This window comes from Microcaecilia unicolor, chromosome 3, assembly GCF_901765095.1.
Source record: "Microcaecilia unicolor chromosome 3, aMicUni1.1, whole genome shotgun sequence".
NCBI lineage: Eukaryota > Metazoa > Chordata > Amphibia > Gymnophiona > Siphonopidae > Microcaecilia > Microcaecilia unicolor.
The window spans coordinates 244,327,561-244,355,226 of NC_044033.1; the positions used below are offsets into that span (position 1 = coordinate 244,327,561).

Below are 27,666 nucleotides of genomic sequence, written 5' to 3' on the forward strand. Positions count from 1 at the left end.
ATGGCTACCACATCTCTTTACTCAAGAACGGCAAGAAAGAAGATGCAAAATCATTTCCCAAATTCATTACCTGCTTTTTTTTACACATATCCACCTTAAGGAGGTGGGATATCCCAGAATGACCTCAGCAGGGGGAGGGGGAGGAGCTCTGAGCATGCTTTACTGCTGCTTTCTTTGTCTAGTAGTTGCAGAGCTGCAGAGGGAAAAGCCAGAACAAAAGCAGAAATTTTCTGTCTCTGGGGTCTGGAAATCCCTGCAAGACTTAGTCTGAGATCTGCAGAGGGGGAGAGGAGGGAATTTATCCCAGACCCGGAATCAGTTCAACCTCTTCCTGTTTTATTCATCTTTCCAGGAAAAGGGACATCCATTCCAGCAGCAGCAGAAATCAGAGGGGAAACAGCAGAGAAATGTCTGCCCTGGTTTCTGATCAGGTAAGAAATTTATTCTCTCACTTCTTGTACACAGGCTGCCAGGCAAAACCGAAGGGTGGTTAAACAATTTGGTATAAACTGTGTTCTGCTGTAGAAGCTGTTGTTTACTTTTCCGCAGAGCTGCCAAGTTACCCATTCCAGGAGGGTGACTTTTTTTGTCTGGTCCTGGTTTTAAACTTATATCCCAAAGCAGTGTGGGACTTGTAGTCCATGATTCTATCCATTAAAATCAGTGCTGCAGTTCCCATAATGCACCAAAATGAGGTTGGCAGAAATCCAGGACTGGCCAAAACGTCGCCCTCCTGGAATAGGTAACTTGACAGTTTTGCAGTGTGTGTTTGGATGTCTATTCTGGTGTATGCATGTGATAATCTTTGAATAACTGTCTATACTTATTGGTATGATTTCTGAACAGGCGGCATCATTAAAGCACATGTTTCAGACTTATCCATGTATTTGCTGTCATGGTACAACTGAATTCTATTACTCTTATCTCGCTGTATTTTCAACTGTAAGCCACATTGAACCCATGTTTGCTTGGGATAATGTGTGATATAAATGTCCAAAAAAAAAAAAAATCCTGTATCTTCCACCATTTTAAGACACTGCCTATCCAGCCTGGGGCACCGATTAGCTTTCTGGGTTGGGCACCTCTTGACCCCAGCCACAAAATAAATCACAAAGACTGAATTCCCTTTCTCTGTCCTGGAGTGCACACCTCACTCTCCAGTTCAAAGAACACTCTCCACAGCAAGGAATGTATTTTATGCCAGACAACTTTACTGAACTCTGCAACAGGCAGTTAAATCAGACTTCATATATTCTGAAGGCAAACAGTTCCTTCAGCTTCAATAACACATTATATATCCAAACTGGTCCGCCTTTTCTCAACAGAAACAACAGTAACTCATGCTATAGATTCAATAGTCTTTTGATATGCACATATTTACATCTCCTCCTGTCCATTACTCATCCTTTTGGGTGAAATAATCTAAGGCTATGCTTGCAGTGCTGGTTGTCACAGGCGAACCCCTCAGAGGACCAGATCTCCCTGTCTGTCCTCTCTTCCAGGGATGCAGTTCTCCAAGCTTGACCCCAAACAGGCTCTCCTGCTCCTGGGCTGGGTTTCTCCTGACACCAATCCAGAGCACTCCCCTCACTCAGTTACTACCTTTGGCTGACAGTAACTCCCCCTTTGATTCAGCCTTGGGTTATATTTGGCCTTTCCAGGACACCCCCTCTCCTCATGGGTCCTTGTGGGTGTGAAGGCAACCAAAGACCATGTGCTCTCCCCAACAACAATATTTATTAATCTCAAACTCCTGGTGTAGGTGAAGGCAACCAAAGACCAGGGCCGCCGAGAAGGGGGCAGGGGGGACAAAATTCCCCAGACCCGGGCCTCCAAGGGGGGGCCCGGCGCTGCAGTCCCACCCACTCTCCGTCATCGACCGTCTGCCACTGAGCCGGGCCCCCTGCATTGAAATCACAGCACTGCAGACAGCAGGGCAGCAGATCGCCTCCCTTCGGGCCTCCTTACCTCCCTGTGTCCCACCGTCGTCTGACGTAACTTCTGCGAGGGCGGGACACAAGGAGGGCCGAAGGGAGGCGATCTGCTGCCTGCAGCGCTGTGATTTCAATGCAGGGGGGCCTGGCTCGGTGGCGGACGGAGGGAAGGAGGGGGAGCGGTGGCGGCGACCTCGGGGGGGGGGGTGGAGAGGGAGCGGCGATGGCAACCTCAGGGGCGGGGGCGGGGCCCCGGGGGCAGCCTTGCCCCGGGCCCGGCCCAGTCTTTCGGCAGCCCTGCCAAAGACCATGTGCTCTCCCCAACTACAAAATTTATAAACCTCAAACTCTTCCCCTTCTGTCATTCATTGCCAAGAAACATTTCTCTGCAACTTTCCCAGGAACCCACATCCATGGGCTGGATGCTGTAACACCCACAACCTCAAAACCCTCCCCCCCAGTGACTGGAGAGTTCTACAGCAGTCTAGTAATCTGCAGTGTAATGGGGGGGGGGGGGGGGTTACACTTATTAGAAATAACAGATTGCCTATGCAATGCCAACAGCCCGTTCAAAGTGAATGGGCTATGTTAGCATTAGCACACCGCCAGCCGCTAGCGAGACTTGGTAAACGGGGGGGGTAAAGCTGTTTGGTTGGATAGAAAGTGTCTTAAAAAACGTGGAGGATAAGGGATTTTTTTTTTAAATTATTTGACGGCAGTTAACTTAGCAGAGTTTAAAAAAGGTTTGGACGGCTTCCTAAAGGAAAAGTCCATAGACCATTATTAAATGGACTTGGGGAAAATCCACTATTTCTGGGATAAGCAGTATAGAATGTTTTGTACTGTGATAGAGTCACATTCAGGATAATTGGGTTAAGGCAGTTTCAGTCTAAAATACAAGTCCCAGAAGGCATTGCAGGCAAGGAGCCAGGGGGTGAGATGAAGAACCCGGACTGGACTCCTAGCTGCAACAGGGGAAGACATGGGTGTAAGCTGGCAGGATGTGTAGATTGGCTGCCACTAGGGGGAAAGAGAGTTAGGAAACCCTTTGTGCAGGAGCTCATCATTAGCCTAAGGCTTAACTCAGCTGGTATGGGTGTGGGGGAAGTTAATGGAAGGAGAATGATTGGTTGTGAGAGCAGAAGCCAGGGATTGATTAGGCAGGTGGTAAGGAGTCCCCGTGGGAGAGAAGCAGAGAGAGAGAAGTAGTTGCAGGCTGAAAACCCTTGGGTAAGAGAGGTCCCTAAAGTATTGAATTTACCAGTGAAGCTGCTGCAGGGTGAAATCCCTTGGGTATGAGGAGTCCCTAAAGTATTGAACTCTCCTGAATGTAAAGAGAGTAGAAGGTAGAAACTGCTGCTTTGTGATTTTACTGTGATGATGAATTGAATGAACTGCTTCTATTTGGAATTGAACTACTGGATAAAGAACCCAGACTGGAGCTGACTGTGAGCCTGTATTGAATCCTGGTATGTGCTGATAGCCTACTGCTTAAAGGGGACTATTTGCCACACACTTTCAGGTGGCTTACGTGTGCTTAAGATTGAAGGTGAATGCTGCTGTTGGAACTGTGTATCAGGTCTACTAGAAACCTGCATGGAATAAAGTCTTTAAGATTGAAGTTGCGGGTGGACATTTATTTCTTGATTGTACCGGGAGCACACTACCAGAACTCATCCACGCTCTTATCACCTCTCGCTTAGACTATTGCAACTTGCTTCTCACAGGTCTCCCACTTAGCCATCTCTCTCCTCTTCAATCTGTTCAAAATTCTGCTGCACGACTAATATTCCGCCAGGTTCGTTATGCTCATATTAGCCCTCTCCTCAAGTCACTTCACTGGCTTCCTATCCGTTTCCGCATACAGTTCAAACTCCTCTTATTGACCTATAAGTGCATTCATTCTGCATCTCCTCAGTACCTCTCATCTCTCCCTACATTCCTCCCCGGGAACTCCATTCTCTGGGTAAATCTCTCTTATCTGCACCCTTGTCCTCCACTGCTAACTTCAGACTCCATTCCTTTTATCTTGCTGCACCATATGCCTGGAATAGACTTCCTGAGCCGGTACGTCAAGCTCCATGTCTGACCGTCTTCAAATCTAAGCTAAAAGCCCATCTTTTTGATGCTGCTTTTAACTCCTAACCCTTATTCGCTTGTCTTATCAAGACTCCAGTACTTCAAATACGTAATCAAACAGTGGAAGGGCAAGAATCTGAATCAGACTGGGAGACATATAAAGAAAGAGCTATTGGAAGTTGCCTGGTTCTGCCAGTGATCATTGGTGGTGTCAAGGCCAGATGTTTGATTGACACTGGTTCAGAAGTTTCCACTATGACTGCCAGTTTCTTTTATAGAAATTTTGAAAATCCAGAACAATTTAAGAATTCAGGAGGAATTAAAATCTTAGCTGTGAATGGAACAGAGTTACCAGTTTTGGGAAGCATAATTGTGGAAGTTCAATGTCTGGGCCAGAAAATTCCTGATAGATGTGTATTTATAGTAAAAGATAATTTAGAAGAAGAAACCAAAGTAAATTTGGGTGGTGAAAAGATCCAAGCTATTGTTGGCATGAATGTCTTAAAACATCTTGAAAATTATTTCCTGAATCTTTCTGAGAAAAGATCAGAAAGGGGGAAAACTGAAGTTTGTAAAACGTTGACAGCAAATCAAGAAAAGAAAAAGTATGACAATCATGCGATGTCTGAGAAACTTGGTTATGTGAAAACTGTTGGAAACACTAACCAGATAATACCCTCTCTCACGGAGAAAATAATAGAAGGAAGCTGTCAAATAGTGAAACATATGTCATCCTGTAATATGATGATAATAGCCAAGAAAAAGACACACCTTCCAGAAAAACTGCTGGTTGCTAATGTACTAGCTAAACCAGAAGACGGTCGAGTGCCAGTTCGTATTCTGAATGCTGGATTAAAGGATTATTTAGAATTTAAGAAATCTAAAAAGAAATTGTTAAATGTTTTGGAAGGTACAAATAGGAAGAGGATGAGTAAAGCTCGACAAATAAAATGTATACAGGGTAATCTGTATTCTGATATCACTATTATCAAAGAGCAAAGAAGAGATAATGATATGAGGGATGTTATAATGGCCCTAGAAATGAATAACAATTTAGACCTGGAAAACTTGAACTGGGAGGCAAGGAAATTGTGGAGCCACCAAGGAAAATTGGTCATCAGAAATAAAATATTATATCGGAAGATAACTGATTTCAGAGATGGTGGAGTTGTGTTACAATTGGTGGTACCTAAGAAAATGAGGTATGAAATCTTAAAAATCTACCATGATCAAAGTGGTCATTATGGTCCTGAAATTACTGCCAAAAACATCAGAAGAAAATACTTTTGGATTAAAATGTACTGCGATATAGAAAATTGGATAAAATCTTGTAAAAACTGCATATACAGCAGATCGTTAATAAACCAAAATATATTTTATTAATACGATAGAAATAAAATATGCATACAATAGATAGCCCGACACAGGCCGTGTTTCGCCCAACTGGGCTGCTTCAGGGGCTATATAGTAGTTCTCTACTATCAAAACAGAAATGTGCTGGTAAAAAGTATATGGTCAATATCTTGAAAAAAACGGCTCATCCAGAAATGTAGAAACAAATGGTTAAGGACCTGAGGTCATATAAACAGCCGGCACATTTGGAGATAAGAGGCTGTTTATATGACCTCAGGTCCTTAACCATTTGTTTCTACATTTCTGGATGAGCCGTTTTTTTCAAGATATTGACCATATACTTTTTACCAGCACATTTCTGTTTTGATAGTAGAGAACTACTATATAGCCCCTGAAGCAGCCCAGTTGGGCGAAACACGGCCTGTGTCGGGCTATCTATTGTATGCATATTTTATTTCTATCGTATTAATAAAATATATTTTGGTTTATTAACGATCTGCTTTGTACAGTTTCCACTTTGGAGTTTGCAGATCGTCTGCCCCTTTGTTTTCTTGAAAACTGCATATACTCCAGAGACTGCCCAAAAGAGATTGCTCGCCTTGCATCTGAGAAGGCTGGAATAAAAATTAAAAGGTTTTATGATTCCAAAACTCATCCGGTAACTCTGGAGGTTGGCGATTGGGTTTTGGTGAAGAAGCATGGATTTCGTCAACGTCATAAATTAGAGGAAATCTGGGATCGTGACCCATATTGCAATGTTGAAATTTTTGGAGTTGAAAAAAATGTTTTTAAATTAAAAAACAAGGATGGTAGAGTTAAAGTAGTCCATCGAAACCTGGTTAAGTTAATTCATCTAAATGATTTTGAATGCAGTGAGAATTCGGATGAAAATGTGTCGAATGGTAATTCCAGTTCACCAGTTAAAAAAAGTGAAGTGATCACGGAAAAACCATCTTGTTCAAATTGGTATATTATTACTAGTGAAATTAACTATCCAAATGTTTCTGAGGTGGAAATGCCTTCATTAGAAACATCAGAACAGTTAGATATTCCAGAGTTGAGATCTTCTGATAGAAGGAATAAAGAAAAATTACCTGAGCATTTACAGAAAGATTATATTCTTGACTGAAAAGTGTTGTAGTGTGAGAAAGTGAAGAATATGAAATATTCTGTTGATTCTTAAAGGTGAACAGATGGGAAAATTGTAAGAGAATCAATTTGATGACAAAGAAAAAATGTATTGTGACAAATATTGTTCTATTGTATCAGATTGAAGTTGACTACTTCGTATCTTACTATGTAAGAGAGCTAAGCTAGCACTCAGAAGGTTTGATTGAGGTAATTTGAAATGATAGTGTAAACCAAGTACAAATTCTGAAGTGTATGTATTTCGAATTTTGAGAAATACTGAGGAAATTCCTAAATGATCTGGTTCCAATATGGTTATCGTATGAGTGGTATTCTCTTGTTTATTTTGATCTGGATGTAATGTAATAGGGATTCCAATTCATAATTCAGTTTTATTGTGAGAAGGTTTTAGAAAGGATTAGATGGCCCTTTCCCTAATATACCTGTAAGACCAACCAGGGACGAGAAAGTGTTAAAAATGTGTCCAGAAAGTAACACCAAGGAGGTTTGATGGTCCAGTGTACCTGAGGGTATGGGACTAACGTTGGTACCATTTTCTATATCCTCAGGATACACTGGATGAAGGACTGTATTACATTCAACACAGTGGTTCGGGTGAAAGATCCTGTCGAGTGAGTTGTGTTGGTAATGTACACATGAGTAGATTTAGTATGAGAAAATAAGGATGTGCAATGGAATTTGTGAGTGGGGAAAATTTATAAAATTTTTGTCTGTGACAAAAATTTTAAGAAAACAATGGCGAATGTAACTAGTGGAAAAAAGTTTGTATTTAGTACCTTGCATGTTGCACAATTTTAATTACATATGCCCTAAAGAATGCTGGGAGTGAAGGGTTCCAGTTTGGGTGTGTGGAGGTCAAATTTCATAGAAAGTTTCACAGGGTAAATGTATGAGTATGGCTCTGACCTGAGTTATATGGTTTAAACCCAGAAATGAGGGTTTAATGTATTACTTTTAATGAGAAATGTAAAATGGAATCTTTGTATGGAAATGGAGCCCTCTGATTGGATGCACTGCTCTTGTTAGGGTTTGCTTGGTGACAGTTGAAGGAGAGCAACTGAAGATCCAGACAAGGGAAGACCTGTTCATTCATCTGTCTGTGTGTGAGGACTGAATGACCTGGATAAATGATAAAACCTGGATGAGATAAATAAAAGAGTGACTGAACTCACTTTGAGTGAGAGTACTAAGAGATATAGAGGTTTGTGCTAGGAATCATAGATGGGGAGTTTTTAGCTGAGGGGGAAGTTTGGTGTTCCTTAAAGACACTTTAAATCTATTATTAGTGGTTAAAGTAAGAAAATAATTGGAACACTATTTAAAGGAAATTTTAGTGAGAAAGCGTTCATAAGCAGTAATTTTCATGCCCTTCTGGGGTGAGGCAATGATAGTAGGAATTGATATGGTATGACACCTGAAAGAAATCTTTTGGTTTAGAAAGAATTTTAAAAAGAATGTATTGAAATTAATCAGATTAAGATCAGAAGTCTGTACCAGACAGATATATATATATAAATTACCTGGTACTAAGAAAATAAAATAGAGGTTAACTGGAACCAATCCTCAGAAAGCTGTGTGTATGCAGTGTGAGACTGTGAGGGTGAATGTTTTAAATAAATATTCTCCATTTTAGAGATTTCTCGGAAAAAGAAAAAGTGTTCAACAGCTCTCTTTAGTTAGGGATATAGATTTAACAGTCTTATAGAATAAGTCAGGAATTCAGAAAAGGGAAATTTATTTTATTTTATTTATCTTAGAATACAGTACAGGTTCCAGTATCAGGCAGGCTTATTAGAAAAAATACATTCACTACAGGGAGGTAGCATCTCTCCTATTATTTTCTTTAAAGAGTAAGTTTAGGAAGAAGATCCACTGAAAGTCACCCAGGACACAGGAACCAAGAAAGCAGGAAATCCAGCTAACTGCAAAAGAGAAGACAACTGATTGGAACTCTGAAATTGAAAAAGAAACACTTTGCATTTACACTAGACATTCCTACTTATTACAAGAACTGAGAACCTGGGAGGGAAAAAAAGATTAAAATAAATTTGATTATTCTTTGACTATACAATTGGTCTGGAATATTATAATTGAATACATACCAGAAAAGGAACTCCTATAGGAGGAAAAGAAACATATAGACTGCCCCAATCTGCCTGACCTATCAGATTGACTGTACATTTGTCTCTTAGATTGTAAGCTCCTTGAGCAGGGACTGTCCTTCCATGTTAAATTGTACAGCGCTGCGTAACCCTAGTAGCGCTTTAGAAATGTTAAGTAGTAGTAGTAGTAGTAATACATACCAGAAAAGGAACTCCTATAGGAGGAAAAGAAATTGAAGTTGTTAAGTAAAAGTTTATTTAAGAAATTTATGTAAATTTGTTAATGGGTATATGAGATACTTACCTGATTGGGGATATTATTGGTTCTGAAGAAGAGGAAATACATTTTAGAGTGTAATAACTGGATCCAGTAGGAGTTTTAAGTATTTATAGTAATTATTATATTTAAGGATTTAACCTATTTTAATTAGTTATATGACAATTTCAGTGCAATATACTTATAATTGTGCATTTTAATAAATAAGTAATTATAGACTATCTGGATTTGGGCTCCGCATTTGTGTGCATCAAATTGATTCTCTCTATAGTAATTACCTTTAATGTATTCATCCGGTAACACCATTTCCAGGATAATGTTTTGTTTATGCTCACTCTGTCCCTTGTGAACTAAACACAGTGAACCTCGGCTCACACGACTACAAACTAGAAGGATAATTGAACTGTGTGAGGTTCACAAGCAGGACGGGTGACATAGAGAAACAATACCCCAAGAACCCTTCCCTCCACTCTCTCCCTATAAGCCCATATGACTGTTTCCACCTGCCAAAATAGCTAAGAAATTATTTACTCTGTTCTGACAACAAGGATATCCCATCAAGCTATGCGTCACCATTTGCAAAATATAAATGTCACTCCAACTTTTCTACTGCTACTTTCCCTTATTCACCATCATTCCCAGGACTCATCGATATACAAACACAAAGCTGGGAGACAAAAGATTTTTAAAAACCATACAAACAGAACTTCTGCATGAAGATAGCAAGTTCCCACATACCATCTTTCTCTTGTGATCTGTGCACTGGAAAAAAGATATTAAATGCTACCAGGTTTCAATCTAATTAAAGTTTTAAAAAACCTTTGTACTTAAAATTGAAAAACTGTGAATTTTGAGCTCTTGATTCGCATAACATGACGTCTGTTTTGGTGGCCCTTTTACTAGGTGAAAATAAATCTCAGCACCAATACAATGCCTGCTAGGATGTCCCTATAAACAACCCCTCCAAATGACAATGATAGCAATTTAGGACATATAACTTTTTATCAGTTAGAGTAGTAATTTTGTTATGATAGTTCCTCTGTTTACATATGTATGCTGCATGTTTCTAAATATAACTGAGATAAAAGAACAATGACAACGAGAATAAAGCAGCTGACAACTTTCTTGCTTTGTTTTGGGTGTACCAGTATGGTGGCTGCAGGGGAAAACTAGCTTCAGCTTTGTGATGTCATGTTCTTTCTCCAACCGAGTCTTTGAACTAACCCACCAACCTTTGTACTTCCCAACTTTGCAGTTGCTGCAGTGCAGCCTCCTCCATTTTGCAACTGCTAAAAATAGCCTACACGAGAGATTTCCAGTGATTCTCTAAGGACCAGGAAGTCATAATATATACTTCATACTATAATGTATTGGAGATCTGATCTTATCATATAACAAAGTGTATTACGCAAACATGATAAAGAAACTGTAACTGATCATGTCCTGTCTGCTATTCCAGGCATTGGTAACATTCAAGGATGTTTCTGCTTATTTCTTGGAAGTGGAGTGGGACGTTCTGGGAGAATGGCAGAAAGAGCTCTACAAGAAGGTGGTCAAGGAGATTCATGATATCCTCATATCACGAGGTAAATATGTCTTCTTTATCATCTACCACACAGGCACAATAATGGAATGGGTGCTGTTATTTTATCAGAGCTGCAAAAATCCCAGCTACCAGGTCCCGTGGGCACCTGAAATTGAGACCTGGCTTCTGACGCAAAAGATGCTGCTCTGCGCTGTAAAGTAGAGGCTTCATTCAAGACCAGCTGCAGTCTGCCTCCCTTTTACATGCAACAACATTTTGACCTTTCTTGCACTGATACTTGGGCGCTGATTGTCATTAATTTAAATCTTCACGTGGATCAAGAAAGGGGGTGCGGACATGGGAGGAGCATTCCTGGAATTTGCACACAGTGTTACAGAATAAGGGAGATCCGCGCCTAATTTAGACGAGAGAATATACACCAGGTTTCAGCTGATGTAAATCCTCACGCCCAAAACTGGGCACGGATCCTGGTACCAAACGCTATTCTATAAACATTGCCCAACTCTCATTGGCTAGTTTTTTTTGTGCCGAATACAGAACTTAGTCTTGTATGTACACACACACACACACACTCTCTCTCTCTCATGCACTGCTTGTTCAGAACAGATGGAACCTCCCCGGAGAAAATTTTTCTTCACGCAATGTGTAATTAAACTCTGGAATTCGTTGCCAGAGAATGTGGTAAAGGCGGTTAACTTAGCAGAGTTTAAAAAAGGTTTGGACAGCTTCCTAAAGGAAAAGTCCATAGACCATTATTAAATTGGACTTGGGGAAAATCCACTGTTTCTGGGATAAGCAGTATAAAATGTTTTATACTTTTTTGGGCTCTTGCCAGGTATTTGTGACCTGGATTGGCTACTGTTGGAAACAGGATGCTGGGCTTGATGGACCTTTGGTCTTTCCCAGTATGGCAATACTTATGTACTTATGGGGCTTATACATTTAAATTGAAATGCCATTTTCATACTTATTTATAGGTTATTCAATTGTTAATCCTGATATTATATTCAAGATAAAAAATGAAGATGAGAAAAATTTCACTCCACATTTTGAGTGGGATGAAAAAGAAAACCCAGATGATCCTACGAAGAGTAAGTAGATGTTTTGGATTTGAAGGGCTCTGAATTTTCAGATCAAAGGCTCCAGACCTTTGGAGGCTTAAAATCCATTTCTTAATTTAGTATTATCATATCCTTGGTGAATCCTTCTAGGTGTGTTTTTTCTTAACAGGCCTTCCAACTTTAACGTCTGTGTTCTCAGTGAGTGTTAAACAAGAGGGAGATCTTCCTTTGATTGAACAGACTCACCCTCCTGTAACAAGTAAGTATAAAATTCCTCCTGCACATCTTACTAAAGTCAGCCAGGATTATTTAGGAATTGAGAGCTAATAGGCTAAGAAGCCATTCGTTATCTTCTCTGTAAAGCAGATACTGTCATGGTGTGTGATTGAACAAACCAAAAACGGTGGAACCCATCAAATCCACGAGTCCAAAAACAACAAAGTCCAAGGACAATCGATAAAATTGTTCCAGATGGTTTATTCATCAATGGGACATATAGGTCCCTGACGAAAGCTAGCTTGCCAAAACATGGCCATTTTGGGTCTTACCTTTATGTACCATTGATGAATGAAATTTGCTAGATGTACACAGCACTGTACAGAAACATGTAAGAGACAATCCCTGTTCTACTAGTACTACTACTTATCATTTCTATAGCTCTTCGGCTCCCTAAGATGGCTGACTAAGACAGATGCCTCGAGGACCAGCTCCTGAGGGTGCAGACCAGACTGGCCCAATCTCTTGGCCCGAAACCGGTGGCACAGCTACCCCTGTTGGATGGGATCCGGGGAGTCTCCGTTCCAACACTGGGAACCCAAGATCGCCAGCCCAGCTGCCCAAGCGAAATCCGGAATCGCCAACCTGACTATCTGAGCGAGCTGGCCCTCCACATGGACGAACAGGACAACGCCATGTCTGGAGCCACACCGAACCCCTGACTGCCATGATCCGAGGAACCTCCAGACCACCGGAAACCCGATTGCCCTGACAGGGCCCAGACCCGCCAGCCCGACTGACTGCCTGAGCGACCTGCCCCCCCCCACGTGGAAGAACGGATCAGCGCCAGATCAGCACAAAGCCAGGATGAGCCCGAGTCGAGACACCTGAGACGACCGACTTACTCACCCAAATGCGCACACCTAGAACAGTGTTGGCGGTGCACCCAGCGGCGAAACAGCAGAGTCAGTCTGGCCCCAAGCAGCACCAGAGTGACACCCACAGGAGCCCAGCAGGAAGCCCCACGACTCACCGATGCAGACCAAGCCAGGAGGAGCACATGACAGAGAGTCACTCATCTGGACCACCATGGAAAGGACGATAGAATCGAGCAGCCTCTGCCGGACCAGAATAGCAAATAAGAAAGCACATTGTTACCAGGGACCTACACTCCGAACAAGAGAGAAGGCGAGTGAAGGACCAAAACCGCACGGGATTCTACACAAATCCTGTTAATTCGCTACTATACTCTCCCTCCTGATGGGCTCTCTCTCATGCATGGAGATAAAAAAAACCAAACAAGAATAATATTAAAACAAGAAAAAAAGAGAGAAAACTAATTTACCTAAAAAGAAAAGATAGATAGGTATGATGTATGGAACATTACCTTTTTTCTCTCATCCTTCTACTATTTTTCAAGATGTGTCTATATAGGAATGTTGAGATAATCGCAAATAGAAGCCGCTATGGATCTCTTCCTAAATCATGCAAACATCACAAAAAACCATCTGGTGTCACACAAGCTTTGAGAAAAATGAATGCTTTAGGACTCTTCCGTTGTTAAGTAATACATAACAACATCAGATCCACCAAGACCCCTGAGGCAGGCCTTCGGGCCGAAACACTGCCGTGTTGGGTCGTATTTTATGGAAAACCCTAATAAAGATTTCATTGTTATCCACTTTGGATTCACCTCACTTTTTCTTTGTACATCTCACCGTTTCGTGAGGTTTGTTCCTCCTTTTTCTGTTTTCGTTCACGTAGATGAAACTTCAGGCCTAAAAGTAGGCCTACTAAATTCGTCCATAATAAGTCTATACTGATACACAGTGCTTTTTTTGTGCCGGTACGCACCGGTACAGTGTACCGGCACCTTTTTTTCTGAAGGCCGGCAGCTCCCCTACATTCCGTTTTGCCCCCTGCAAAATATTCTATTTACCGAAGTCGCAGCGGTGAACCGGCAGGCGCCGGCAGTAAAGGCAGCAAGCAGGCAGGCTCGCCTCCGTCCGCTTCCCTGCTCTCTCAGCGTCCCGCCCTCGCAGAAAGGAAATGACATCAGAGGAAGGCGGGACGCTGAGAGGGCAGGGAAGCGAAGGACGGAAGCAAGCCTGCCTGCCTGCCTGCTGCCTTTACTGGCGCCACCCGCCGGTTTGCCGCTGTGACTTCGGTAAATAGAGTGGAGTGGACGTGAGCCTATCTAGGTCACTGTAAGTAAGGAAGACATTTGATTAATCTCTGTTTCCACTCCCCCGCGCAGCCATCGCCGTTCACTCAAAACACAGCAAGCAAACCAGTGAGCTGCTGCATCCACGTTGTCGTTCTTTATTGTCGGTCCATCTGTAACAAGTCTAACATTATTTTTGTTGGATAGGCAGTGCCTTATAAGGTGGAGGAGAAAAAACATAATTGAATATCACTAAAACAACTTCAAAAATTATTGTAGCTAGTAGAAACAGCAATTATAAATTCTGTAGTTTGTGCTCATTTTTCTTCACTGTGCTTCTATACAATTCAGATGGCCAGTTGTCAGTGAGAATATTCTGTTTCCTGATGGATTCAACTTAACTGGTTGTAATCTGCCTTGGGAAGCCTGGTGTTTATAAAGACGATGGAATATATTGAAATTAAATGGAAGTAGAATTAAACTCTCCTCTCATTGGGGCACATGGAATCACATCTTCATCTGTTTTGTAGAAGTTTACCCTGGACATGGATGGGAGGGGAGGGCAGGGGAGAGAGGAGAGTTGCTGGACAAGGATTGATGGAAGGGAGGGCAGGAGAAATGCTGGACATGGATGGAGGAGAGGGAAGACAGGAAGGAGATGCACATGGATGGAGGGAAGGGGAAGAGGAAAAATGCTGGACATGGATGGAGTGGAGGGCACGGAAGAGAGATGTTGGAGGGAAGGAAAGACAGAGGAAGGAGATACACACGGATGGAGGGGAAGGGAGAGAGGAGAAATGCTGGACTTGGGTGGAGGAGAGGGAAGGCAGAGGAAGGAGATACACATGGATGGTGGGGAGGGGAGAGAGTTGAAATGCTGGACATGGATGGAGGGGAGGGAAGACAGAGGAGGAGATGCACATGGATTAAGGGGAGACGAGAAATTCTGGACACGGATGGAGGGGAGAGAATTGAAATGCTGGACATGGATGGAGGGGAGGGAAGAGAGAGGAAGTGAGATGAACATGGATGGAGGAGAGGGAAGAGAGAGGAAGTGAGATGAACATGGATGGAGGGGAGGAGATAGGAGAAATGCTGGACATGGATGGATGAGAGGGAAGAGAGAGGAAGGACAAGAGATGCATATGGATGGAAGGGAGGGAAGAATAGAAAGGAGATGCATACTGACGGAGATGAGGGAAAGGGAAAAGAGGAGGAAAAACTGCACATAGATGGAGAAAATAGGCAAAAACTGGATCCACTCTATACCTCCTCCTCCAGTCAAGTCTGTGGAGGACCCAGCTGTTACCTATGGATATAGAACAAGAAAAGAGGAAAGTAAAGAAATAAATGGAAAGGAAGCCCTGGAAATGGAGTTAAGGGAACAGATAGAGCAGCAGAATCAGAGACTGGGACTGACATGATCAGAAAAACAAAGGTAGAAAAAAAAATCATTTTATTTTCATTTTAGTGGAAGAGTGGCCTAGTGGTTAGGGTTAGGGTGGTTAGTGGTTAGGGTGGTGGACTTTGGTCCTGGGGAACTGAGGAACTGAGTTCGATTCCCGGCACAGGCAGCTCCTTGTGACTCTGGGCAAGTCACTTAACCCTCCATTGCCCGCTCGCATTGAGCCTACCATGAGTGGGAAAGCACGGGGTACAAATGTAACAAAATAAAATAGTGTTTGGAAAATGTCCAATTTGAGAATTTACATCTTCTATTTATTTTGCGCTGGGTATACTGGAGCAACATCTTACAGAAATTATTTATAATGAAAAAATTCCAAGTTATTTTTTTTCTCCTATACTGGTATAATATTTTCAATGATACCTGTTTATATGCGCCATGGTTGGAATAAGGGGTGTGGCTAACATGGGTGTGGTTATCATAGGGGTGGAGCCAAATGTGGTGGCCCTGCCCATACTGAGTACCGGTACCTTTTTTCCTACAAAAAAAGCACTGCTGATACATGACCTAATTATACAACATAACTTTGACATGTTTTGTGTGACAGAATCATGGCTCTTAAAATCAGACTTCAGTAGTAGTTAGACAATGCTGCCCTAAAGAATATACGTGGGAATGGTCATGCAGATCGTACAAAAGAGGAAGAGGAGTAGTAATATGTTCTAAGAGAAAACACTGTCTCTTAAACTGCTGGATGCAGAATCTTCCGAATTTGCTGAATTTCTAGTGATAGAATACACATATATAGCCATTTGCCTATTCTGTTGTCCACCAGAAAAAATAACAGCGGACTGTTCACTATTCTTAGAATTTCTATTGGCTTTACCAATTGATCTCCAGAAAGTATGCATACTAGGCGACTTTAAAACGTGCCAGGTGAACTGTCTATAGATGAATTAACACCACAACAAGATTATGGAAACTAATACTAGAACAATTTCAATTTAGACAACTCATGAAAGACTCTACACACTCAGCAGGTCACATATTAGATCTAGAGGGGCATTTTCGAAAGAAACGTCTAAGTTTGGATTTGGACGTCTTTGTAAAATGTCCAAATCCGGAGGCGGGGAAAACCGTATTTTCGAAAAAAGATGGACGTCCATATTTCATTTCGAAAACACCATTAAAAGACGTCCAAATCCAAAGACGTCCTTAAATTTGGACATCTTTGACTTTCAGCGATTTTCGAAACCAGAGGAGCCAGCATTTCTAGTGCACTGGTCCCCCTGACATGCCAGGACACCAACTGGGCACCCTAGGGGGCACTGCAGTGGAGTTCATAAAATACTCCCAGGAACATAGCTCTCTTACCTTGTGTGCTGAGCACCCAAAAAAAAAAACCAAAACCCATTACCCCCAACTGTACACAACTACCATAGCCCTTACGAGTGAAGGGGGCACCTAGATGTGGGTACAGTGGGTTTGTGGTGGGTTTTGGAGAGCTTGCTGTTTCCTCCACAAATATAACAGGTAGGGAGGTATGGGCCTGGGTCCGCCTGTCTGAAGTGCACTGCAGTACCCACTAAAACTGCTCCTGGGACCTTCATGCGCTATCATGGACCTGAGTATGACATCTCAGGCTGGCATGAAATATTTTTAAAGATGTTGGGTGGGAGGGGGTTAGTGACCACTGGAGGAGTAATGGGAGGTCATCCCCGATTCCCTTCGGTGGTCATCTGGTCATTTTGGGCACCTTTTTGTGCCTTATTCGTAAAAAAAAAACACATCCAGGTGAAAACGTCAAAGTGTTCGTCAGGGACGTCCTTGCTTTTTTCGATCATGGGTCAAAGACGTCCAAGTGTTAGGCACGCCCAAGTCTCGCCTTCACTAAGCCTCCAACACGCCCCCTTGAAATTTGGACGTCCTTGCGACGGGCTGCAGTTGGAGACGTCCAAAATCGGGTTTCGATTATACCGATTTGGACGTCTGGGAGATGGACGTCCATGTTCCGACTTATGTCGAAAGATGGATGTCCATCTCTTTCGAAAATGAGCCTGATAGTATACTTATCACCTGCCTTACCTCAATACCTAGTGATATCCCCTAACGTTCAAGAAATTGCATGGTCTGATCACGCTTTAGTAATGTTCGAATTCTCTGTGGATAAATCTGTGCATTAACTGGATAGTATCACTGAATATTCCCACTGACTGCCAATGTATTCACCGGAAAGAATCACTGGATATCCCATCTGACTGCCTGTATATTCAAAGCTGATGCCTGGACATGGTCCAGCATTGACTGTCTGGGGTTAATTCAGCCTGTGGTTATAAGCAGCTAAAAATCACTGACTGCCTCAAACTGAATATCTACCTTATAATGATTTAGTAGATTTCCAGTTGTTGGTGCCCAACATAATCTGATTTCTGATCTACAGAAACTGATGGAAAATAGTCTGTGTCAAAAAAAAAACCCTCCTGATTTCCGATACTTACAACAGAGCTGTGTGTAGCTGTTCAGAAAGGAGTTGCTCCACAGTATGAAAATATCAGGCTATTTCTAGAATACATTTCTGATGATGATCAGTACAGCAGTACCCCTCTTTTTTTTTTTTGTTCTGTACCAGTGGAGCTGCCTGTGAAAATGGCATAATTCTGGGCACCTATAGGCTCTGTGGTAACTTTTGTTTTAAATTAATTTTTTTCTTATAATAGGGTCTCACACTGTCAAGCCTGACATTTTAATCCGATTTGAGCAAGAGGGATTCAGGACCAAGTCTCCAGGAATTGAGGAAAGAGGAAATCTGACCACCACGGGCACATGTGAGGAACTGCCTGAAGCATGTGATGAAGCTTTGATTAAAGCTAATAATGAGGTGATATAAACTTTTCCTATAAGAAAGATCCCTGGACCAGGGATAGTGAGAATGAGGTGTTATAATCACAGCCTCTGATTTCTTACTTTTGTTGTATAGATAATGTGTTTCAGGTCTGTCTTTTTTTTTTGTTTTGCTTTTCATTTCTTCTCTTATTCTCCCTCACCATTATCCCACGTCGCTCTGTCTCTTCCCTTAATCTTCTTCAGGATCTACTGTCTCTCATCCTTTATCAATTTTTATAATCTTCCCTGTATCTCGACTTCCGGTCATGCGGTGAGCGAGGCAGCAGCAGCGGCTTGAGGCTCCGGGTTCACCCGCTCCAAAACGATATAAAAATTGCTTAAAATGGCGAACAAATCCCTCAAGACAGCCCTCCACCTGAACACCAGGCCGCATGGACAAATATTTAGGTAAATCACCTACCGAGATGGCGCAGAAATCCAGCGCGAAGACACGGGGCAAGGTAGCGAGCGGAGACAACAAAATGGCGGATGGGACGCCGCAACCGGCCTCAATATTTACAGACCAGCAGCTGGAACAAATAACGGCGGCGGTGATCCGCGCCCTGAATCCCCGTTGGGACGCTTTGTCTAAAAACTTAGAAGCCATACAAGTAGAGCTGGACGGCCTGGAAACGAGAACTGGCGACTTGGAAGTGAGGGTCTCCGCACTGGAAGACGATTCCCGCGCACAGGGCCCAGACATTGCGCAACTGCAAAGGCAACTCGCAGAGCAAGCTGAAAAGCTAGAAGATTTAGAAAATCGCTCCCGGCGCAGTAACATCAGGATCGTAGGGATCCCAGAGAGACTGCCAGAGCGGAACCTGACTGATTGGTTAGAAACATGGCTAGCGAAAGAGCTGGCGCTAACGGACTCTATGGGCACCATGACCATTGAACGGGCACATAGGGTGGGAAGAAAAATGGAGAACTCACAGCGCCCGAGAATAGTTGTGGCAAAAATTTTAAATTTTCGACATAAAGTAGAGATCCTTAGAGGATTCCGTTTAAAGAGAGACAATTTGCGTTTTGAAGGCCAACAAATAATGATATTTCAAGATTACTCACAGAAGGTTCAAGAGCAAAGACGAACATTCCATCCGGTTTGCTCTGAACTGGCCAAAAACAAGATAAAATTTGCACTCATGTACCCGGCGCACTTGAAGATAATGCACCAGGAAAAGTGGCATCATTTTCAATCGGTTGTGGAGTCTCGGGCTTTTATGTCAGAAAATAAACTAAGCAGTGAGACCTAGATGGACTGTCCGGAGGGCAAGAATATTTGGTGATGTATGTAACGTTATGCCTGTAAAGTATTAATCTGAGATAACTGGGAGCGGGGGGCCCCTCGCCGACTAAGGGAGTCTTATTCCGTGGGAAAGCCTACGGAGCAAAGGGAGCAAAGAGAGGGGAAGGGGAAAGGGATAGGGGGGGGGAGGGGTAGAAGACATACCGGGGATTCAAGTTCGGGAAGACCAAAGGGACCCAGGAAGAAGATTGCAGAAAGTAAGAGGGAGGCAAATTAGGTGCAAAAGACTGAGGCTGTTGGAGCAGATTAAAAATACACCAAGGCAGAGTTTACACAATTATGCAATGAATATATTCGGTGGAGACAGGGGTAGAAGGTTAAGACATATAAAAGGGACATGTTCGTCTGGAAATCATAAACAAAATATGTCATGCCTGCCAGGTTGATCACATGGAACGTGGGAGGCATCAGCTCCCCCATAAAGAGGGCGAAAATATTGACGGCCTTAAAGAGGCATAAAGCTGACATAGCATGCCTACAAGAAACAAGGCTTACAGACTTAGAACATGCAAAATTACAAAGGCTCTGGGTGGGAGAGTGTTATGCGGCTTCCCCACAGGGGCAGAGAGGGGGAGTAGTAGTTCTCTTCCGCAAGGGGTTACAGTACAGGGCTAAGTTGTTGGCAAAAGGGGACCAAGGGAACTACATTGTAATACAAATATGGTTACAGGGCATTGAATTTATCCTGGTGGGAATTTATGGGCCTAGCCTCTGTGATCCAAAATTCTATAATACGATAATAGGCCAATGTCTCCGGTACCAGCCGAGGCAGATCGTGGTGATGGGGGACCTTAATATGGTCGCAGACCCAGAACAAGATAGTACTAATCCCACATCCTGCCATTATACAGGTCAACGAGTGCAGGAATTTGATAAACTCTCCCAAACCCTGGGACTAATCGATGCCTGGAGAACACTACATCCAGGGGAAAAAGATTATACCCATAGGTCTAGAGCACACGGTACCTTATCTCGACTAGATTATGTTTTAATAGACCGAAGAATGTTCCACCTGGTAAAAGCTGCAATTATAGGTCCAGAGGAGATATCGGACCATGCTCTGGTTTGGGTGGACTTGGTCATGCCAGTAGATGACATGGGGGGCAGAGGTTGGAGGTTCCCAACATATTTATACACAGACCCCAAATTTAAAGCTCACATACAGGCTAAATGGGAAGAGTACGTTTTGAATAATGATATACATGCGCACGTACAACCAATGCTGTTTTGGTCCGCCTCAAAAGCGGTGCTAAGGGGGGAGATAATTGCATACACTAGCCTGAAAAGAAAGAAAAGAGCGCAGGGTATACTATTACTCGAAGAGAAGATGAAGAAGGCCAAACGCGCACATATACAACACCCCAATCAAGACTCATTAGACACACTGAAGGCTGCACAGATAGCGCTCAATACGCTTCTACATGACCAAGGAAACAAATCTTTGCTTTATTATAAATATAAACTACAGAGATTTGGTAATCGCTCAGGGCGCTTACTGACGCGGGTAATAAAAAACTGGGGTGGTCCTAGAACTGTGGCAGCCTTAAAAGATAATAATGGTAACATAACAACATGCAGGAAAGAGATAGGGAAGCTATTTACAGATTATTTTTCAAATCTTTATTCTGTTGAGAATGGGCCGCTAGGTAAGCAACTTTCAGAATACATAGCCAAGGCAGGGTTGGATAAAATTCCCCCAGCAGGCTTAGAAACATTGAACAACCCTCTCACATTGACAGAGATCCAAGCAGTTGTGAAATCCCTAAAACAACATTCCGCCCCAGGGCCAGATGGTTTCACGGGGGAATACTATAAAATGCTGCCCCCAGGTGCGATGATACCCTTATTGGAGTTTTATGAGGAAGTGATACAGGAGGGAACCTTCCCTAAATTTATGAACACTGCACATATTACATTACTACCAAAGCCGGGAAAACCACCTGAGGAGGTGAGCTCGTATAGGCCCATTTCCCTGCTTAATTTAGATGTAAAAATACTCGCAAAAGTGCTGGCAGAGAGACTGGCGCAGTGGCTTCCCGTCCTCATAGGGCCCGAGCAAGTTGGGTTCGTCAGACGCAGACAAGCAACCCACAATGTAAGAAAACTTCTAGTAGCTATGGCATCGTGTTTGGAGGCTAGAGACCCGGCCATGGTGATCAGCTTGGATGCCGAAAAAGCTTTTGACCAGGTGCGCTGGGATTGGCTGTTCCAAACACTGGGTCATATGGGAATTCAAGGATGGTTCAGGAAAGCAGTAGAAACCCTGTATTGTGACCCAGAAGCGAAGGTGATAGTGAACGGGATAGGTGAGGCGGCGTTTTCCATTGGGAGAGGGACGAGACAGGGATGTCCATTGTCCCCCTTATTATTTGTAATTGCACTGGAACCTTTGCTCCGGACGCTAAAATATGCTACAGAAATAGAGGGAGTTAAAGTAGCAGGCCAGGAAATAAAAACATTGGCGTACGCTGATGACATATTATTAATACTGACTAACCCAGATCATTCTCTGGATAAATTATTAGACAACATAGGCCGATATGGTCAGCTGTCAGGTTTCAAACTAAATAAGGGCAAATCAAACGTACTCGCCTTAGGGCCGAAAACTAGAATACTTATGGAACACAGACTACCATTGCAATTGGCACACAGAGAGCTCAAATATTTAGGAGTGTATATTTCCTCTGACCTTACAAAACTGTATGAGTCTAATGTCCGTCGGCTACTTAAAGGAACGGAGGGGAGACTGCGGGCTTGGGCCCCTTTGCCTCTCTCATTGGGGGGGAGAATTGCATTGTATAACACAATGGTAATACCCCAGTGGTTATATGTATTGCAAACATTACCATTGTATCTGAAAAGGACAGATGAAAGACAATTAAATACTATGCTCCAACGTTTTCTATGGAGAGGGAAAAAAGCACGCTTGCCCATTGAATCACTGCAGATCCCAGTAGAATATGGGGGGCTGGGGCTCCTTAATCTTAGGTGGTTAAATGTGGCTTGTGGCATGAGACATGTAAATGATTGGTTTAGGCAAACACAGGAATACTCTAACACAGAGCTAGAACAGAGGTTGACATCAGGGGTTCACTTTAGTAACTACTTGCATGTTACGGGGACAAGAATACCTAAGCTATTGAAACCAACTCAGATAATACAGGTAGCCAGGGCAGCGTGGAGGTGGATATGCAAAATGCACAAATTCTCTACAAAAACCACCCCCTACTTACCGATTTGTGGTAACGTAGCATTTCCCCCAGGGCAAATGTACTCAGTCTTTCGCAGATGGGATGAGAAGGGTATAAAATATATATTACAGGTAGTTACAGAGGAGGGCAGAATGAAACCATTCTCAGACTTACAGGCAGAATTTGCCCTGCCGGACAGAGACGCATTTTATTATGGACAGCTACACCATTATGTAACATCCTTGCCATGGGAGGACCTGGCAGAAGATGTTCAGAAAGAACTATCAACAGCCTTTTCATTGGGGGCTCAGAATAAAGTACCTCTTTCATTTCATCACAGGCACATAAGGGACACAATGCCGGAACTGGATTATGATAAACTAGTCATTTCCTGGCAACAAGACTTAACTTTTACCATATCATCGGACACCATTAAATCATACATTTTGTCCATTAGAAGTAGATCGGCCTGGCCAGTACATTGGGAGCAGCAATATAAATTTGTACTCCGGCTTTATATTCCACCAAGACGGGCCTTTCATATGGGACTCTCCCCCTGGGGAGCATGTCTGAAATGTGGAGGTGGTGGGGCAACATTAGGCCACATGTTTTGGTCGTGTGAAGGCATATACAAGTTTTGGAAAACCTTGGTGCAATATATTTCCAAATTGTGGAAGAGCAGATGGAAATGCGAACCGGCATTACTTTTCGGACAGCCAACATTGGGACATCCAATCCCAAAAGGATATAAAACGTTTATCAACAAAGCAATAATTGTGGCGAGACAAGCCATATTGCAGGAATGGTTGACTTATAAATACCCCACATTGTCGCAGTGGCGAATACAAATGATGAGGATGTTACGTTTGGAACGCATTGGAATAAAAGACATGGACACGAGTGCAGGAGAAGAACTGCAATTGGTGTGGTCACCTTTTTGGAACACTATGACTCCTGCAGCCAGAAGTCACTTATTGAACCTGTAAAATTACCCGAACTGATAGTTTATAAGGACTTGGTGGGAAGGGTCTACGGGAGAAGTTGGGGGAGGGAGGGAAAAGAGTATAGGGAAGGGGGGAGGGTGATGGGAGGGCAGTGGGAAGATACAGGTGACTTGATGATGGAATAATTAACAGTAGAAGAATGTTAAGTTGTTGTATGTGTTTATTATTATCGCTGAAGCAGGAGGATGCTTGTCCTACAGCAATGTGCATTTTCAAACAATGGAAACTATAAAGAAAGAGGGATGGGGGGGGGGGGGGGGGAGGGAAGGGGAAATAATTTGAGAGAAAAAAAAAAAAAGAGAAAAGAATTGAGTAAATCTGGAAAATCGATAATAATTGGTTGCACTGGTTGAAATGTTATGACTGTATATTTTGTGTTAATAAAAAAAGATTTAAACATAATCTTCCCTGTATCTCTCACTATTTCTGACCTCTCTAACCATTTTGCAATCTGTTTCCTGCTGAATTTTCATTCTGTTTCACTCAATTCCCTCTTTAACATGTAGCACTACCACCCTTCAGTTTAATCCTCTCTGTCATTATGATGTTAACTCTCTCATTGTATTTTCCAAGCTTCTAGGATTTGTATAAAAACATTTCAAAGTGTGTTTTTTCTCTGTACTGTATTTACAGCTTGCTTAGTAGTTGACGGGGATAGTTAGCAGTCTTTACTCTCCATCTGCTCTTCCCTTGACAGCATCTGGCCTACTTCTGCCTGTGTTGCAATTTCCTTATCGGGATGCCCTTACTTCCCTGTTTTGCTAGAATCCTTTAAAGATACCTAATCCCAGTCCATCAGCTCCTGAATAACTGTCGACTTTCCCCCAAGTTCAGCTCCTGAATAACTGTCGACTTTCCCCCAAGTTCTAGTTTAAAAGTTGTTGTATCTCCTTTTAAACACTAGTGCCAGCAGCCTGATTCTGCCCTGGTTAAGATGCAGCACATCTTTTTGGAACATGCTTCTCCTTCCCAGAATGTTGTACAGTTTCTAACATATATAAATCCTTCTTTCCTGTACCATTGTGTAACCCATTCATTGAAACTGTGGAGCTGTCTCTTGGGTTCTGCATGTGAAACAAGGAGTAATTAAACTGTGGAATTCATTGCCAGAGAATGTGGTAAAGGCGGTTAGCTTAGCAGAGTTTAAAAAAGGTTTGGACAGCTTCCTAAAGGAAAAGTCCATAGACCATTATTAAATTGGGGAAAATCCACTATTTTTGGGATAAGCAGTATAAAATGTTTTGTACTTTTTTGGGATATTGCCAGGTATTTGTGACCTGGATTGGCCACTGTTGGAAACAGGATGCTGGGCTTGATGGACCTTTGGTCTGTCCCAGTATGGAAATGCTTATGTACTTCTCAGAATGTTATTCTGGAGCTTCTGAATTTCAGCTATCTAAAGGGCCCTTTTACTAAAGGGTTGGCACGGGGCAATCCGGAACTACCGCCGGCCTAATGCCAGCGTCCGCAGTGCATGGGTTAGCGCAGGAGACCTTACCACCAACTCATTGGATGGTGGTAAGTGCTCCCCCCGAAATGGCCGCGCAGCAAGTGCGACCTTACCACATAGCCATTTCTTTTTTTACACCTTTTTACCACAGCCTAAATTTGGCTTCCAGGATTTCCCTCCCACACTTTCCTATGTTTTTGGTGCTCACAAGCAGCTCTTCCAAATGACACACTGATTACGATTTATAAAACAAATTACTACTCTACCTATGAAAAGTTATTCCATTATTATACTTCCTCCGTGTACATCCATATGCTGCACAAGCTGGCATATTTGAAAGTATAAGTGGGATCAAATAAAAATGGTACCAACAAGAATGAGAAGGTGGATGAAGCAGCTCATAGATTTGTTTGCTTTGTTTTGAGGGTACAGGGAATCCTGTTCTCAATCAAACCTCCTTAAGCAGTGAGCCGCAGGCAGCACTGAAGACAGCTGCTTCCGGCTGCCCCGGTCCGTCTTGCTGCTTCGTCCCACTCACAGGAAGTTGAAAAGGCGGGACGAAGCAGAGAACGGACCAGAAGCAGCTGTCTTTAGTGCTGCCTGCGCTGCAGCTCACTGCTGGAAAAAGGGAGGAGAGATGTAGCTGGCCGGAACTGAAGGAAGGGAGGGAGAGCTCAGCTGCCTGACAAGGGGACAAGGAGCTTAAGGATGCAAAACACCACTATTGTTGGAGGGGGGGCTGAGACAGAAATGGGGGGGGGGGGGGGGGGGGGGGGACCTGGGCCTCCTGTAGCTACGCCACTGGTGTAAGCTACCAGAACCTGATATAAGGGTAGGCTGTTCTTGAGGTCTCCCTGGAAACAAGTAGATGTGTATGTACTGTGTGTTCAAGGCTTTCAGCTGCAAGCCTGTGTGAAGTTGCCTCTGAATTAAAGAGACCTTTATTCACTGTGAGGTAGCAGGCTTCAGGATTTGTTTAATAAATGAGTTTTGTTTCATTTTCTCCTTGTCTGACTGTACTTTATGAAGACCTCCTGCACCAACTCAGCTCACGCAATCACAGGCACCTAGATTATAGCATTTCTCATTTTAATGCCTAGTTCTTCAATTCTGAGGGATTTGCATTTGCATTGGCTACCTGTAAAATATTGCACACTACTTCAACGTCTTCCTTCTAAAACTCTTTGTTCTTCATAGCATGGCTATGGTTTATAAAATTTCCATGAGACAGTGTGTGTTTTCATTATGACGTACACAGCTGGAACACTTTACCCTTGAAGTTGTGGTGTGTGCAGCATTATTTGAGTGTTTGAAAAAAGATAAAGGCTTGACTGTTACTTACCCATTTTATTTTGAATGGTTTTCTGTTTGTTATAGGAGCCTGTGAAAGACTCCACTGCAACAGGATCTGCAAAAGATGCTGCTCTCTGTAAGACAAAATGTAGACCTTAGAGGCTTCACATAACACCAGTTAGATTCTCTCTCCTGTTCCTAAACAGAAGACCAGAGAGAGGATTTACCTCTCAGATTTCTTCTAAGACTTCTGCATAAGGTCATGACATATCAGCTGCACACTAGTATTGTACAATATATAACCTCTCCAAATGGTAACCAGAAGATGACCTAGTAGCACTATGAAGAGAATTTTCTGTAGCAGAAAACCTCTGTGATATAATCATAATCAAGCAGCAGGCCACTGCTGCCTCTTCTCTCCAAGCTTTGACAAACAAATACACGTACCCAAGACATCTGTGCATACACATAGAGACTGCTCCATCAAAACATGATGCACATGGAACCTCCCGAGGGATTCTACAAATACAATTTAAATGTAATTTTCCTACTTGTTATTGTCAGGTTATTCAATTGTGAGTCCTGATGTATTCAAGATTAAAAAGGAAGATGAGAAATATTCCACTGAACAATTTGAGTGGGAGGGAAAAGAAAATCCAGATGACTCTACCAACAGTAAGTAAATGGTTTGGATTTAACAGGCTTTGCATCTTTAGATCAAGGGAAATGGGTCATTAATATCAAACATTTGGACATTTAAAATCAGTGTCCTAATTTAGTATTATCAGATACTTAGTGAAACCTTGTAAATGTGTTTTCTCATCACAGGCCTTCCAGTCGTAATGTCTGTGTTCTCACTGAGTGTTAAACAAGAGGAAGATCTCCCCTTCATGGATCATCCTGAATCAGAGATGTCTGAACAGACTTATCCTTCTATAACAAGTAAGTATAAAATTCCTCCTGCACATCTTTACTGAAGTCAGCTGGGACCATTTAGGAATTCAACGCTGCTGGGATAAAAGGTTGTCATCTCCTCTTCTTGTTCCACTGTCTATTTCCCTACTTTGGATAGATTAAACTGCCTGTGGACATGGAGGAGGCACTGATAGAGGTGAGTATCCCAGGGGTGGGATCCGGTCTGCAAAACCCTTCATCCTAGAGTGTCTTGGGGTTGAGAAATCTGTACTGTTCAAAGGACTGCTGAAAGTGTCTGGCCCTATTTGAAAGTAGGCTTACTTGCTATGGGGCAAGGG

The 27,666-nt window shown here is 42.7% G+C and overlaps 3 protein-coding genes across 3 annotated transcripts in view; 1 reads left to right on the top strand and 2 right to left on the bottom strand.

The window, feature by feature from the left end:
* Positions 1 to 27,666, bottom strand: part of LOC115464537 (zinc finger protein 845-like) — a 924,208-nt gene that overhangs the window by 773,172 nt on the left and 123,370 nt on the right. The gene's annotated exons all lie outside the window — the stretch shown is intronic.
* LOC115466423 (zinc finger protein 777-like) lies at positions 210 to 27,168 on the top strand. Its single transcript, XM_030197640.1, has 8 exons — positions 210 to 431; positions 7,064 to 7,126; positions 10,354 to 10,480; positions 11,418 to 11,531; positions 11,671 to 11,760; positions 18,004 to 18,164; positions 26,498 to 26,549; positions 26,978 to 27,168. The coding sequence occupies exons 1-8, from the start codon at positions 408 to 410 to the stop codon at positions 27,094 to 27,096; spliced, it is 750 nt and encodes a 249-aa protein (XP_030053500.1). The 5' UTR covers positions 210 to 407; the 3' UTR covers positions 27,097 to 27,168.
* The window catches only part of LOC115466409 (gastrula zinc finger protein XlCGF46.1-like), a 70,040-nt gene continuing 51,294 nt past the window's right edge, over positions 8,921 to 27,666 (bottom strand). The window contains exons 6-7 of the mRNA XM_030197613.1: positions 26,463 to 26,547; positions 8,921 to 8,943 (exon numbers count right to left, since the gene is read on the bottom strand). Of these exons, the coding sequence (XP_030053473.1) occupies positions 26,492 to 26,547 (56 nt within the window). The 3' untranslated portion in view covers positions 8,921 to 8,943; positions 26,463 to 26,491. The remainder of the gene's footprint in view (positions 8,944 to 26,462; positions 26,548 to 27,666) is intronic.